The 16578-nt window shown below is 41.8% G+C and overlaps 1 protein-coding gene across 1 annotated transcript in view; it reads right to left on the bottom strand.

Moving 5' to 3' along the window:
• Positions 1-16578, bottom strand: part of LOC143974291 (tetraspanin-33-like) — a 46310-nt gene that overhangs the window by 20645 nt on the left and 9087 nt on the right. The window contains exon 3 of the mRNA XM_077475506.1: positions 8013-8137. Within this exon, the coding sequence (XP_077331632.1) occupies positions 8013-8137 (125 nt within the window). The remainder of the gene's footprint in view (positions 1-8012; positions 8138-16578) is intronic.

The following is a 16578-nucleotide window of genomic DNA, read 5'->3' as shown; positions in this document are numbered from 1 at the left end:
CATACAGCCACAGTGTACAGAAACACACAGAATATATACACACACAGTCACTGCTGCTGCTGCCCCCATCTCCTAGCACACTGCTGCTGCCCCCATCTCCTAGCATGCTGGTACTTGTAGTGCCCCAGCAGCTCACAGACATTGGATGTGGTGATGCAGGAGAGGAGGAGACTGAGCCGGAGACTGAGACTGAGCCTGTTTACTGGTGAGCAGGTGATGAGTAGGGAGAGATTGGGGAAGAAGTTCAGAAAGTCCTTCCTCCAGGAGCAGTGCACTTCTTCCACAAAAAATCGATCTAACATCCCCAGAGACAGGAGGAGCCATGCTAGAAGAAACACAGCCTCCCCCCCTCCCCCTCACCATTGTAAGCACTGACAAGAATACATTTAAATCAACCAGCTTACCTGCTATCAGGCTGCAGAACGTTCTTCACTGCACTGCAGGTTGTGTCCTCGCCCTCCTCCCTCTCCTCCCTCTCCTCCCGCTGTCGGCATCTCCTGCTCTATAGTCAAAAAAGCTGCGTGGGGGAAGGGGGCGTGTACAGTGCATCTCCATTGGCTGAGGAGGCAGTGGAGAGGCGAAATAACTATAGCCTCAAGATTTTTACAGCAAAAGCATGTCGGTAAGGGACATTTCAGGAACAGATGTAAAAAAACACCGATTTTTACAATCTGTCCACGCTTTTACTGAGGCTGGCAACCCTGATGGGGCCCCCTAGTGGCTGTGGGCCCTCGGGCCCGAATAGTCAGAATGTTTTAAGTGTATTGTGTTAAGTTCTCTTAAGATAGTAAATTCTCTTTCTGTCAGCCTGTAAAGATAAGAAGAGGGTCCATGGCTAGTGTTTAGACTAGAGATTAATATTTCAAATGAGCTCACAGACCTAAATTTTGTTTCCAGGATTGAGGAATAAGATAGGGCTTATTCACAAATGAAACTTATTGTATTATTTACTGCATAAATAATCATATTAACATATTTATATATATTGGTTTATACATGTTATTAATAATTTTCTTTCATAATATATTCATAATGTATTGTTTAGATAATCATAACCCATTAATACATATATATTATCATGACAAGTGTTACAAATATGGAATCCTATGAAAAGTTTAAGAGTATAGAAATTATATTGATGTAAAATCCTTGTATTTTGAATAACCAGGAGGTTTTTCTGATGCCATGACTTAGCTTTCAAGGTATGCGAGAAGTTAAGTTAATAACCTTATCCAAACAGTCACGCAACCATATTTATAGTTGTAGATGCAGTGTCTAGGAAATTGACACATAAATGACAGTTTTTAATAGTTTATTGTGTTTTTTCTAAGCTAAGGTCAAAAGGTTATTCAATTATTAAATAAAATCAATTATAATACAAAACTTCCCCCTGCTGGTGAAAATATTAAGAGTCCAAAATGGCTGCCCAGACGATTTTGTCATGGTTACATAGAAATAACCCGTGGTTTGACATCATCAATTACATAGTAGTGACACACACACACACTTTTAGGGTGGGATAAAAGAGTATACACATAGCTGGAGAGAGGGGGACTGAAAGAATCTGGATGGTGAATGAGCTAGAGAAGGGGACTGAAAGAATCTTGGAAGATGTGCAGAGATGTAGGAATGTTGGAAGAAGTCATTTGAAACACTTAACTAATACTTCTCATCAAAAGTTTCTTAGACAACTGGTAAAGTATTAATTTTCTATTCAATCTATTGATATTTGAATTATTTAGCATATACATTACTAAAACCCTTTAAACTTTGTAAAATATTTGGAATTGTTTTGTTTCTAACTGCAGTACAAAATTATTCTTTTTTCAAATATAGAGAAATACACATGGTTGTATATCTCAACAAAAACTGACTTTAATAGTCTTATCAATGGCTTTGTTATGATATATGTTTAAACATAAAATTCATTAGATAAATAATTTGACCGTAAATAAGTCTTGATTCAATTTTCAAGCTATGTGCACAGTATAACATTTTGGCCATGCATTTTAAAAGTGAAAGCTTTAAGGCTTGTTTGTTTTGAGAAGAATCACAAGTGTTAAAATCAACACCTAGCCTGTTTACAGAAGTCCGTAGAGCCACGGAAAGCTATTTACTAAGTGTTACTAAGTATAAGTTTACTAAGTGTTGAAATATGACATTTTGTAATAAGAGCTTGTGGTAAAATTGTATTATCATCTGTATGTCCGATATATATTTGATAATTGAAAGTATATATTATCTTTTTGTATTATCACGAGCTATATCTGATATTATTTTACACTGAAATATATCATAAATATATTTTTTAGCATATCGTTGTAATCACTTGTCTTCAAAATAGCACAGATAAACAAACTTGAATTAATTGGTTGTATTTGTGGAAAAACGTGAAAACCTCCAAAACCACAGATATTTGCATAATCCCATAACTATAATACTGTTTTAATATTTCAGTATAAACATCTAATTATTATCTGTCTATAAAGCAGCATTCTATTTTCTACTGACCCAGTGTAAAAAAGTATTCTGCTCACTGAACACCAAAGTAAGGGGGTAATATACTGACCACCAATGTACAAAGCATTCTTCCTACTGGTCACTAATGTAAGTGACCACTCTTTCCATTGACTACCAGTGTAAGGATGTCATTATGTCTTTAAACATCAGTATAGATGGACACCTCTCTGTCATCCATCAATGTAAGTTGTCATTTCTTCTCTCACCATCAATATAACAGGAAATTCTACAATGACTAGAAAGGAAAGTTTACACTTCTCTACTGACCACCAATGTAACAGGGGCATTTACTTTGAACACCATTGCACTTAAAATTTGTGGAAGTATAGGCCACTTACTACCTCTGCTAAAGGAGTTTGGTATTAGGGATACCAGCTGACACTGGAAATTGAGTAATCAGAATTTTACTATGGGACGCTATGATTTGTAGTTATGTCCCTGCTTCCTCTAACTCTGTGCTAGGCACCATTGTGCTTGCCAGGACTGGTAGGGGGATGGCCAGGATATTTACTCATTAGCATAAAATGCAGGCACCAAATAATAACTGCAGCAGCTTTTGCCATTCTATTTATGCAAATGCTTCAGGTAGGAGCTTGTTGCTAAGTGATTTATAACTATTTTCATTGGCCCATCACTATAAATGGTTGCCTCGCTGGCCAACAGGATTATGTACTGTAGGCGGTGGACATGCTTCAGTGGGAGCGAAATACGCCCCGAGTTTTCGCTAACATCTTCCCCAACAAGTGGGAGGATGAGGCGATATATAGTGAAATGTGGTCAAACCTATGAGCTTACTACAGGTATATAGATGACATACTGATTGTATGGCAAGGGATGGCAGAGACTCTTAGTGAGTTTAATCCACATATTAATGATAACCATTATATAATGAAATTCACCGTCAATATACATGATTAGCATGTGGATTTTTTTAGATATACAAATATTTAAAGATGGAGACATGCTTAGAACTAAAACTCACTTCAAGACTACTGATAGGAATGGCTACATTCCTATCTGTAGTTGCCATCACCCTCAGTGGAAAATTGCAATCACGTACAGGTATAAGTAGAAATTCAAAAAAACTACAATTATACCGGAGCTCAAAACTACCCCTTCTTTCCTTATAGGTGCGCTGCAAACCCAAAATATTTTCCCCACCTGTGTGGGGTGAAAAAAAATACAAAATGAACTTGGGGGTTGTGTCTCCTCTCTCTACTAACCCCAAAGCCCTAGAAAGTACTTAAACTAAATATGTACCAAACTCAATTATACCAACAAGTGAATAGTGACATATAAATGGTGATCACCCAAGAGGACCCCCCAAGATGTGCAATGAAATCACTACTCCTGTTAGTGATATAAACCACAAAATTACAAAATTAGTGTAAGTGTATATCTCATTAGATCAGAATCCTAAACCGGATCAGGCTGTTTCAACTCAAATCCGATTCATCTTCTGATAAATATTCCACATGTGTCACCAAAAAAAAACAAATTGTGCCACCACCACCTTATAGAATGGCCACTCACCCGGACTTCACCATATAATAAGCCTTCGGTTCATTCAATGGATAACCACTCCTCAATCCACTCTCCCATTAGTAATTCCTCAATATCCATATAATCATACAAAGGTAAATAAAACCAACATAGTGTAAAACCGTTTCACCTTTAATTATGAAAATCTTTTAAAACATATTGCACTCACTTTTCAGTGTGTTTACTAGCTGACACCAAGCTTATCCAGCCATAAGTAAACAACATGGAATCGGGCAAGCCAATGATGTTCTGTAGGTGGTTCTTGGCTCCCTCCACTTAGCCAACCTGTTCCTGGCTCTTCCTTGAAGAAAAGTGTATCTCCCACAGCTTCTACGCGTTTCACAATTCTTGCGTCATCAGGAACCTGGATAAGCTTGGTGTCGGCTAGTAGACACACTGAAATGTGAGTGCAATATGTTTTAAAAGATTTTCATAATTAAAGGCATATGAAGGACTATTGAGATATACACTTACACAAATTTTGTAATTTTGTGGTTTATATCACTAACAGGAGTAGTGATTTCGTTTATATGTCACTATTCACCTGTTGGTATAATTGAGTTTGGTACATATTTCGTTTAAGTACTTTCTAGGGCTTTGGGGTTAGTAGAGAGAGGAGGCGCAACCCCCAAGTTCATTTTGTATATGTAGAAATTGCTCAGTATTTAAAGACTACATAGACCAGACTAATGTACTAATACAGAGATTCCTGGACAAGGGCTTTATCCTTACCAGGTTTACCAGGTTACTGGAATTTAGAGATTTGGTGGGAAGAACAAACAGAGAAACACTTCTAGAAAGTAAACAAAAACAAGAAGGCACCCGAGACATCACCTTTATAACAGGCTTCAATAAGCAATACAAGTATTTAGAGAAGAATAAGCAATACAAGTATTTAGAGAAGATCTTTAAGAAGCATTGGCCAATCCTGCAAAAAGATCCTACACCTAAAGAAATATTACCCCCAAACCTAAATTTATTTATGGGAGAGCCCCTGGACTGAGAACCAGATTGGGTAAAATATTCCTGATCCTCCCAATTGGGAAAGGACAACCATGTTTGATTTTAAGAGTTTCTACAGGTGCGGGAGATGCTTGCCATGTAGAAGTACTGGTGCCGCACCTAGAAAACATATCAATTTCAAGTCTAATCAAACTAACAAACAATATTCTATTAAAAGTTTTATTACATGCAATACCAGACACGTGACCTATGTCCTAGAATGTACTTGTGGGCATCAGTACGTAGAACATACATCTCGGACATTGGCCATACGAGTTGGAGAGCACATTGACAATATACGCAGCGGTTTTCCAAAATACAGCGTGTGAAATCATTTCAAAATGGTACATAACTGTGACCCATCTGAACTGTCTTTCTATGCTATTGATACTATAGATAGACACTGAAGAGGTGCCAATATGGTCAAACAGATATCCCAAAACGAGTCTAGGTGGAATTTTGAGCTCCAGACCTTCACACCATTAGGGTTGAACATTGAGCTTGATCTTAATTGTTTTTTTTAAAATTTGTTAGTCCCCTCTCATGATTGCATTTTATATTCAATTTTATTTTTATTTATTTATTTTCTCATTTATATTTATTTTTAATTTTTCTTCTTTTTCTTCTTTTTTCCCTTTTTTGATTTTCTTTGTACATATTTTCTTTTCTATATTCAATTTTTTTTCAAATTTTTATACATTAATGCCACGTACACACGACCAGACTTAGGTCCGACAGACTTTCGACGGAGTTCTGACGGAGTTCTGACAGAGTTCTGACAGAGTTCTGATGGACTTTCCGAATGAACGGACTTGGCCACACACAATCACACCAAAGTCCGACGGATTCGAATGTGATGACGTACGACCAGACTAGAATAAGGAAGTTCATAGCCAGTAGCCAATAGCTGCCCTCGCATCGGTTTTTGTCCATCGGACTAGTACACACACGAGCGGATTTCTCGGTAGGAACTGGGTCCGGCGGAGTTCTGGTGGAAAAATTTGAAACATGTTCAATTTCTAAAGTCTGTCAGACTTTTGCAAATCAAAAGTCCGCTGCAGCCCACACACGATCGAATAGTCTGCCGGAATCATTCCGTCAGACTTTTGATGTTGAAAAGTCTGGTCGTGTGTACGCGGCATTATGAAAAAATACTATATACTATGTATATAGATACTGCACCTCATCCCAAAAATTTGTTACACCAAAAGCAATAATTTCAAAAGAAAGAAAGGGAGATAATCCCTTTCTTTCTTTTGAAATTATTGCTTTTGGTTTTATACATTTATCTTTCTCTCCCACCAAAATTGTTTTGGATAATTACTACCTTGAGCTACTAGATGGCAGGGGGCCAACTAGATGGCCATAGAATAGCATTATGGGGGAGAGAGACAATAATACATATTGGCCACAAGATGGCGCTAATGGGTATTTGTAGGTACTCAACTCCACTTCTGGTTTATTGTTCCAGTTTTTGGAAGTTATATAATAATTTCAATCCTTTGCTCTTATGATTCACATCATACTGACATGTTTAGGAATGATGTTATAAGTATTTGGTTCACCAAATGTGACAGTAAAGAGATTGTGAGCACCCTTAAGTTAATAGCAGGTAAAAAAAATCCCCAAAAAATCCTGATTGGATAAAACCACACATGTGACCTGAAGTGAGGGTATTTGTGTCCTCAACCAAAATGGCGGGACTACAACCTCCTGAAGATGGCTCATTTGATTGGCTGAAATACATAGAGGTTGGCCCTTGTTATTGTGTTATCGTGACACTTCCGGTTCCGGAAATCGACCAGTACACCGCAGAGGCGGCTTACCACTGCCTGAGGGCAAATTTCCTGAGAAATTACCTGCTGTTCACACCGGGTGACAGGCTTTTAGGCATCCTTACATATGATTTTAATTGTGATGTCTTTTTATCTGGAATAATTTTTTTAAAACATTGCTGCTCAATGAGGCTTTCTCTGTCATGTCTATTTACAAGAGGAACATCTTGTTGTTCCTCTATTTACAAGAGGAACAATGCCAGTACATAGAGGAATGAAGCTCTCTTTATCATATTAATTTATTTAAGGAACTTCCATTCTAAACCACGCCAGCCCACAGAGAACCCACGGGGACTGCCCCACTTGTGTGATTGACCAAATTAGAAATAGTTGGTCCATTTGGAGGGATGAGTTCACATCTATGTGGGTCACTGTCTTGTGAGCCCTTATCAAGCATGAATTTGCATCCACTCTGTAGAACACAAGCACCTTATTTGGGATTTGGAACTTTTAATGCTATAAGGCTATTGATGTTTGCAACAAACAACCTGTATGGGACTTTCTAGCAATTTTTTTCAATTTAAAGTTGCACCAATTTCAAATGTGATATTTATTCAATATCGTGGCATTTAAAGTGGTATATTTATTTTATTTATTATCATTTTTGCACCTGCAAAGTCTTTTTCACTGCAGCTGTCAACTTATATCACTTATTCATATCACTATCTAGACCTCTTTGGCGTTTTGGACTCTTTTTTATATGCTTCAGTACTATAGGGAAATGCTTTAACTTTGTCCAATGAGAATGGTCCAGAATTCACTATTCCTAAACTAACAAAGTCTCTTAAGCCAATAAAGTTAATCATGTTCCATGAAACACTGATAACATTTACAAGTGTTAATCCTAATAAAAAACTCAAAACGTGAAATTTTTGAGAGATTTTGCTGGTGAAACCAAAAATTACTTTAAAAGTTACCATTAAAATTCAAAATATGTACTCACTGAAAATATACCATAGTCTTGTTTTAATCCCAAAATGGCATAGCCTGGATAAAGTGAGATTTGCTTCTATACATTTAGAAGTGTCATGGGAAATCTAAACGGTTCATAACTGTTAATTTGTCAAAAATCTTTTGACACTGTTAGCATGTTCACCTCTGTCCCATACTTACGATTTTTAGTAAAATATGCAAATCCCTCAGTGCTCCCATACATCCTAGAAAGGTAATGGCAAACATCAGCATTCCCACCACAATTAATATTATGGCTGGATCAGTTGCTAGGGTGTCCACAATACCTGTCAAATGATACAAAACTCAGTTCCAAATTCAGACACTTTACAACATTGTTTTGCACTGGCCTATATGTTAGAATGCAACATATTCATGACAAACCATCATCAACTCTCAACTATAGCGAAGTCAGTTTTTTGCATAGTTTATTGATTGGACTGTTGAAATGGTAGGCTAGGCTGAACAAGAACAATGGTTTGTATATATTATAATTAGGTAGCCTCATTCATATATTTCTCTTCAGCTGTTCTAAAGCAGCAATGCAAACCTGCCCCTGACCAGGGTCTCTGTTTTGAAAGAAATTAAGGCAATCTGTCTCATCTCCAGTGGCCTTTGCATCTACATTTGTTGATAATATGCTTGATAAATGTCCCTTAAGGAGCCTTGCGTTAACGCAACTACTGACCACATGAGAGGAAAATTACATCCTACACTGTATTGTTTTCAAACAATGCAATGCTGCTAACTAAATGAAGATATAGCACGCAATAAACAAAAAGTGACACATAGGTGACCCATTTGTGTTGGTTTTTTTTTGTGGCATTGAGTGTGTCACTTATTACACTGCCCAGATCTACCCAATGACATTGCTTTCTCTGCAGAACGATATGTTCTAAAAGCAGCTTAAGCCAAATATCAATGGGACTCTATATGCATGTAGACTGCCAAACTAGGAGAAAAATAAGCTGCAAATCCACAGCATACTTTAGCTTCCATTTGCAATAATAGATGGATGTCCGTTCCCTGGCTAGAAGTCAAGGAGCAAACACAGGCGATTGGCACACAGAAACTGAAATGTGCTGTGACCCATTATTACAGGTGGCCTCTGCTGTGTCCTTTTTATGTCCAAACTTCTTGTCTGCCACCCTGTTACTGATCTATGCCTAGTGTCCGGTGTACATCTCATGCCTGTGATAGTGCTGAATGCCTTCCTGTAGCTGATCCTTGCATGATCAATTCTTTATAACAGACAGAAAACAGGAAACCTGTTCCTGCATTGCAACCAAACCCAAATTTCAGATCAACTAAGGTATTGTTCATCAGCTGGTTTACCCTTATCTGGAGACGGCTGTCATGAAAGCAATGTGATTTTAATGTTGTCCCAAAGGCAAGACAATACCTTAAAGTATGTCCATGGTCAAATGTAAAATCATTTATTCATTTCCACATTGCATTTTAGTTATCTCTAGCCCACTCCTATTGATCTGAACAATCTTAAAGTTTGTAAATTTATTCCTCACACATTCACATCACATCCTTGAATTCTGTGATTCTTATTCATTATGCCCTATGAGTGGGCACTGTTGTATCACAGAATTCATAGAGCCTGCCTTCTAAACTACAGACATGCTGAGAGGAGGAGTTTCAGGAGGTGGAGTCAGTAAAGGAGTCACTGGTTGCAGGCAGCAAAGCACTATGGAATATGTAGTCCTTAAAAATTGAAAGAAAACAGCAGAGGAGAAGCTGCAAAGCATACGGGGAATCTAGAAAGTCGTAAAAAAAGATGGCCAGTGGACAGACAGAACTCACAACATGAAATTACATTTTTCAAACAAGTTTACTTTATACTGTCAATAATAATTATTTTTTGTATTGTGACCATAGATTTCCTTTACACTCTGAATTAAAAAGATGGATTTGTTAGACTGGGCAGAAAGAGTACTGGTAAAACTGGCAGTTTTAGTTGGCATACTATAAGGATTAGGGGTGCAGGTAAACATATCTTATGGTTTACCCTCCACCTTTTCAAGGTTGCCAGCTCTAAAGCTGTACAGGCACTGCCATTAATATATCCCTGATCACTAAGCATTTACAGACCAGTACATAGTAAATTTTCATGTGTTTTGAAGATTTAAAGGTAAAAGCTATCAGGGTCCTGGGATAAAGCTGCCTGTTCAGCACTAGCAGAAAAAAATAGTACTGTATTTACCGGCGTATAAGGCAACTTGGCATATAACACGACCCCGTAATTTTCCTGTTAAAACATAGGGTTTGGGCTATACTTGCCGTATAAGACTATCCCCCTTCCGAGGCAACACCATTTAAAAACATCAGATTTGATTTAAAATGTTTTAATTAAAATGGTTATGACTAAGGCCGCGTACACACGCGCGGACTGTTCGCCCAACCTTGTTCGTCAAACAGTTTCGGCAAACAGTCCGCTCAAAATTAGCATGGACGGACATGGCCACACACGACGAACGAACAGTTTGCTGAAACCGTGCGCGATGACGTGAACGGCACGTACGACGGGACGAAAAATACGACGTCCTATACACTGCATTATAACTTTCGGCGTGTAAATCCTTTCTGAGCATGCGCGGAACTTAGTTTGACGAACAAGCCTACACACGGGCGGACTGTTCGCTGAAACAAGGTTTCAGCGGACAGTTTTTCGGAAATTCCGTAAAACCTTGTTCGTCAAACTGTCCGCTGAAACTGTCCGCTGAAAGCCCACACACGAGCGCACTGTCCGCCCAAACACTGTTCAGCGGACAAAGTTGGGCGAACAGTCCGCCCGTGTGTACGCGGCCTTACCGCTACTTAAAATCCTTCAAAATCCTCATCATGTTCATCATCTGACAACATAAGTTCATCAATGACATCTTGTGATACATTTGTAAGACAGTCATCGTATGGATCTAATTCTGAATCAGATGGTGTGGCTTCAGCTTCGGCTTCCCCGTCATCTTGCCACATATAGTCGTCCTCCATACCATCCAATGAATTTTATATGCCACACTTGAAAGACTTGAATACTGTTTCTGCATCAATATAATTTCAGGCTTTTATAACAAAGTTGCACAAAACATCCAACTGTGACGCACGCATGTTTCCTCCTTTTGTGAATGACTTTTTGCCGCTAACCATCCATTCATTCCACTGTTCTCGAATGCGATCTTTAAATGGCTTGTTTAGGCACAGATCCAACAATGTCAAACTTGCTGGAATAATTGCTGCATCTGTATTTATTCTTGCCAGCCTTTTCTTTATGCTGGTAGTTAAATGAGCCCTGAACATATCCCACATAAGTAGGCTACGTTCTTGACAAAGTCCACCTGGTCGCCTAGTCCATACATTATCAAGCCAGAGCTTTACTCCTTCTTCATCCATCCAGCCTTTTTCATTCACATGTACAAAAACTCCAACAGGGAACTTGATTTTCAGCATTGTTTTTCTTTTAAAAATAATCATTGGTCTTAGTCTGGACTTCTCATGTCCGGTTTTAATTAACACTGTTCTTGCACCTATTGATATGACAGTTTTATTTCCAACCATATCAAAATTCCTAGGTGTTTCATCCATATTTCTTAACGCATAGCCATGTTCCCTGCACTGTTGTATTACATATCGATGGAAATTACTTACTTTGCCGTTGAGATCTGCAGGTAATTTTTGTGCAATTTTGGTCTTTTGCCTCAGTACCAGATTATTCCTTTCCAAAAACCTAGTACACTAGGATAACAGTGGCCCTAAATCCTTTGCTGTGATCTGGGTTCGATTTGGCCCACTGAAGTGCAAACATACTTGTGTTGTTTCATATCACTACATAACCATTTTGAAGATGCTCATGCACCATGTCTACTACATGATTTTCAAGTTATGGCCAATGTGGGGTGCCTCTTCTTAATGTACACTTAACCCTTGGCATACTTTTTAATGCATCTTCATTTGCTTTCCAGTCTCGGACCATCTTTTCTGTTACTCCATATTGTCTTGCAGCAGCACAGTTATTATGTTCCTTGGTAAAGTTTACAATTTTCAGCTTGAAACTGGCTTCATATTTCCTTCTTCTTGCTGGTGGACCCACAATGGGGTCTTGTCTATCAGCCATTTTGTTTACAAATCTACTAATCTGTCAGCCCCTTGGATGTGCGTTAATACTATATGTACCGTAGCTTCGGCTGCAAACAGTATACCACACTGAGCCAATCACGGCAAGCGATGTATTCTATTAATGAATACAAAGCCTGCTCGAGATTGTAACATCGTCAGCCCGCCTCTCTGACTTAGCCAATCCGAACAGGCTTTGTATTCATTAATAGAATATATCGCTCACCATGATTGGCTCAGCACGGTATACTGTATGTAGCCAAAGTTACATACAGTATTACCGCACATCCAGCAGGCTGACTGATTGTCAGGTCACCTTGAGGCGAGGTGACAGGTGCACACCGTAGGGATCTGGAGTGCATCGCAAGGTTGTGGACCCTACGGCTGACTGCTGCAGAGGGGGGACAGATCCCACTGGGGTTAGAGCGTAAGATTCCCTGGGGCGCAGAGTCTAAGAGCCAGCAGGTGTTCACCACTGCCTCTGGTAGTGAGGATGGACTTGGCTGCAATTGGCTCCAGGTCACGACCCCCAGGGTCCCCCAGCTCACACCCACAGTAGGCAACAGGAGGATAGGGATGGTGAGGGACAAAGCCAAGGTCGGGGCCACAAGCAGACAAGAATAGTCGGGTACACGCCAAAAGGTCAGGATCACAGGCAAGCAGGGATAGTCAAGACACGCCAAAGTCGGTAACGGAAAACAGTAGCAGGGCACTCGGCAGGAAACAGGAAGCTAACACACAAAGGAATACACAATGGTTGATCAGCACTGATGGCCTGCAGTGCACAGGTTAATATAGGGCTCCCTAATAGGGCCTGGGGTGGAGTCATGCTTAGAGGAGAGGTTATAAAAACCACCAGGTGGAAGTGGCTGGCCTCTAGTCTGAAGACATGAGGGGAGGTAAGCAAACACAAGAAGATCACTGCATAACCATAACAGTACCCTCCCTCTTACGAGGCCTCCCCCTCCTCCGCCTGGGTCCAGGCTTAAAGGGAAACGCCAGATGGAACCTCCTTAACAGACAGGGAGCAAAGACCTCAGATGCAGTGATCCAAGTCCTCTCCTCAGGACCCAACCCTTTCCAAAGTACGAGGTACTGAAGAATGCCTTTACGGAGCCGGGAATCCAAAACTTGACTAACCTCGTATTTTAGATTATCCTCAGAGACCGAAACAGAGGTAGGGAGAGGACGAGAGGACTTGAGGACTAAAGGCTTTTTAGGAATGGGTAAGGGCATGAGAAGATCAGGAGTCTGAGCAGCAACCCCCACACCCTTAAAGATGAGCTGGGCATCCATAACAGGACCACCAGACTGGGCAGAGGTCAGTGGATCCCTGAGGTCATGTTGGTTAGAAAGTGACATGTCACAAGAGTCAAGCTGGGTAGCTGCAACACAAACAGAATGCAGAGAACCCTGAGAAAAAGATTAAAAACCCCTCCTGGCCGAATGAGGTATTCTATCCAAAGGATGGATTGAGCCTCTTAAACGGGTTTGAACGGACATAGTAGCAGTAGGGTGAGGCCAGGTCACAGAAGGTCCTGAACAAGAAGCAGGAAGCTCATTGGGCATGGGCTGGACTGGCATAACTGGTGCAGAGGCCGGCTGAATAGTATTGTCAGGTGTAGCGACCATCTCAATCGCATCACAAGGCATAGCAACTGTGGAACTTGCAGACAAGTTCGTCTGGCTGTGCGTCCAAGGGAGATTAGTGACAGGCAAAGGTAAATGGTTATGCAAACTGGAGTGAATGATCGACTCAGGTTCATAGGTGGGCCCCTCATCCAGAGTACCATATGACCTAGAGAGTGCATCAGTCCGACTATTGCAGGACGCATCCCAGAGATCGCTATATACAGCGGGAAGAGCAGAAGATACTGGGATGGTGGTAACAGGAAGTCTCTCCTTTGGGGTACCCTTGAGTAGGCAGGAAGAGGAACAGGAGGGACCCCAAGCCAGGATCTGTCCAGCAGACCAGTCAACGTGTGGAGAATGGAGCCGTAACCAAGGAAGACCTAATATGATAGGAGATGAAGCCTTAGGTAAGACAAGGAAGGATATCCACTCCTGGTGGAGTGTCCCTACTGACATCTTAACAGGAATAGTCTGAAAGCGGATAGGGCCCCCTGGGAGAACCGTGCCATCAATCGCCAAGACCACTAATCGCGTTGTAAGGGGCAAAAGGGTAAGTCTCATGGAGGATGCAGTTTCCAAATCCATGAAATTGGCAGCGGCTCCGGAATCCATATGTGCTGAGACCGAACGAGAGGAAGCACTGACATGAAGCAACACAGAAAGGAGAAGACGAGAAGGTGAAAGTGATATTTCATGGTCTAATACTCCACCTTCCAGGTGTATTAGCCCTGAGCATTTTTCCGGACGAAGAGAACAAGTGTCACGGAAATGACCTTTGGCCCCACAATAGAGGCATAGGCCCAGAGTTCTGCGCCTAGCACGTTCTTCGGGAGATAATTTAGTCCAGCCCAACTGCATAGGTTTCTCAGTAAGCAGGGGGTGTTCCTCGGATCGCAGAGAAGGGACTGGGGGCTCAGGCTGCCTAAAGAACGGGGAGTGCTGGCGTCTTTTTTCCAGGGCCCTCTCCTGAAAGCGAATATCGATCTGGTTACACAAGGTGATAACACTGTCCAGATCAGCAGGAAGGGATCTTCCTGCTAATTCATCCTTCACTCTATCAGAGAGGCCATGTAAAAAGATTGCAACTAGGGCCTCATTATTCCAGCTCAATTCAGCTGTGAGGATATGGAACTGAAGAGCATACTGTCCCACAGATGCGGACTCTTGACGGAGACGTAAAAGAGCGCTAGCCGCTGAGGAGACACGACCCGGTTCCTCGAAGATATTCCGAAAAAGTTTCAAGAAATCAGACAGGCTAGAAACCACTGGATTCAGTTCCCACAGAGGGGCGGCCCAAGCTAACGCCTTGCCGGACAGGAGGGATATGATATATGCGACTTTTGCCCGATTGGACAGGAAGTTTTGGGGCTGAAGTTCAAAATGAATAGTGCACTGGCTAAGGAACCCCCTGCAAGCCTTGGAGTCCCCATAGAAACGGGGTGACAGGTGCACACCGTAGGGATCTGGAGTGCACCGCAAGGTTGTGGACCCTACGGCTGACTGCTGCAGATGGGGGACAGATCCCACTGGGGTTAGAGCGTAAGATTCCCTGGGGCGCAGAGTCTAAGAGCCAGCAGGTGTTCACCACCACCTCTGGTGGTGAGGATGGACTTGGCTGCAACTGGCTCCAGGTCGCGACCCCCAGGGTCCCCCAGCTCACACCCACAGTAGGCAACATGAGGATAGGGATGGTGAGGGACAAAGCCAAGGTCGGGGCCACAAGCAGACAAGAATAGTCGGGTACACGCCAAAAGGTCAGGATCACAGGCAAACAGGGATAGTCAAGACACGCGAAAGTCGGTAACGGAAAACAGTAGCAGAGCACGCGGCAGGAAACAGGAAGCTAACACACAAAGGAATACACAATGGTTGATCAGCACTGATGGCTTGCAGTGCACAGGTTAATATAGGGCTCCCTGATAGGGCCTGGGGTGGAGCCATGCTTAGAGGAGAGGTTATAAAAACCACCAGGTGGAAGTGGCTGGCCTCTAGTCTGAAGACATGAGGGGAGGTAAGCAAACACAGGAAGATCACTGCATAACCATGACACTGATTAGCTTGGCCCAAACTAACTAGTACAGTAGTCCCAAATCTAAAGGTTTACATTTTATACTCTGTGTATAAGATGGCCCCCGATTTTTGGGGGATGTTTTTAAGGATAAAATGTCCTCTTATAAGCCGGCAAATACGGTAGGTCTCAATTCCTGAGATTAATGCTGCATTATCAGAATCTTTTAAGCTTCTAAGAAAATTCCTAAATACATCTAATATGTTAGACCCCTTTCACACTGGGACGGGAGTGGCGTCAGCAGTAAAATGGCGCAATTTTATCGCCTCTTTACTGTCGTTTTAGCTGAAGTATTCGGCCGCTAGCGGGACGGTTTTACCCCCTGCTAGCGGCCAAAAAAAAACAGCAAAGCAATGCTGCAACAACACTTTGCTGGCGGTATAGCCGCGCTGCCCCATTGATTTAATGGGCAGGAGTGGTGAAGGAGCGGTGTATACACCGTTCCTTTACCGCTCCAAAGATGCTGCTGCTAGCAGGACTTTTTTTACCGTCCTGCTAGCACACCGCTCCAGTGTGAAAGCCCTTGGGGCTTTCACACTGGACACACAGCAGCGGCTGTTTCAGGGTGCTTTGCAGGTGCTATTTTTAGCGCTGTAACGCCTGCAAAGTGCCCCAGTGTGAAAGGGGTCTTAACCACTTGCCGACCAGCGCACGACGATGTACGTCGACAGAATGGCACGGGCAGGCAAATGGGCGTACATGTACGTCCCTTTAAATTTGCCGCTGGTTGGGACCCGCGGACTCGATTGCCGCGGGCATCCCCGCGATCGTCTCACGGAGTGGCCGAATGGAGAAGTGCCGTTGTAAACAACATTTCTCCATTCTGCCTAGCAACTAGTGACGCTAATCTCTGCTCCATGTGATTGGAGCAGAGATCAGTGTTCACTAAATGAAAGCCCAACCCCCCCACAG

Source organism: Lithobates pipiens, unplaced genomic scaffold, assembly GCF_037356315.1.
Source record: "Lithobates pipiens isolate NorthernLeopardFrog02 unplaced genomic scaffold, aLitPip1_a1.2 Scaffold_13, whole genome shotgun sequence".
In the NCBI taxonomy this organism is placed as follows: domain Eukaryota; kingdom Metazoa; phylum Chordata; class Amphibia; order Anura; family Ranidae; genus Lithobates; species Lithobates pipiens.
This window is presented reverse-complemented; position numbering and strand designations above follow the sequence as displayed.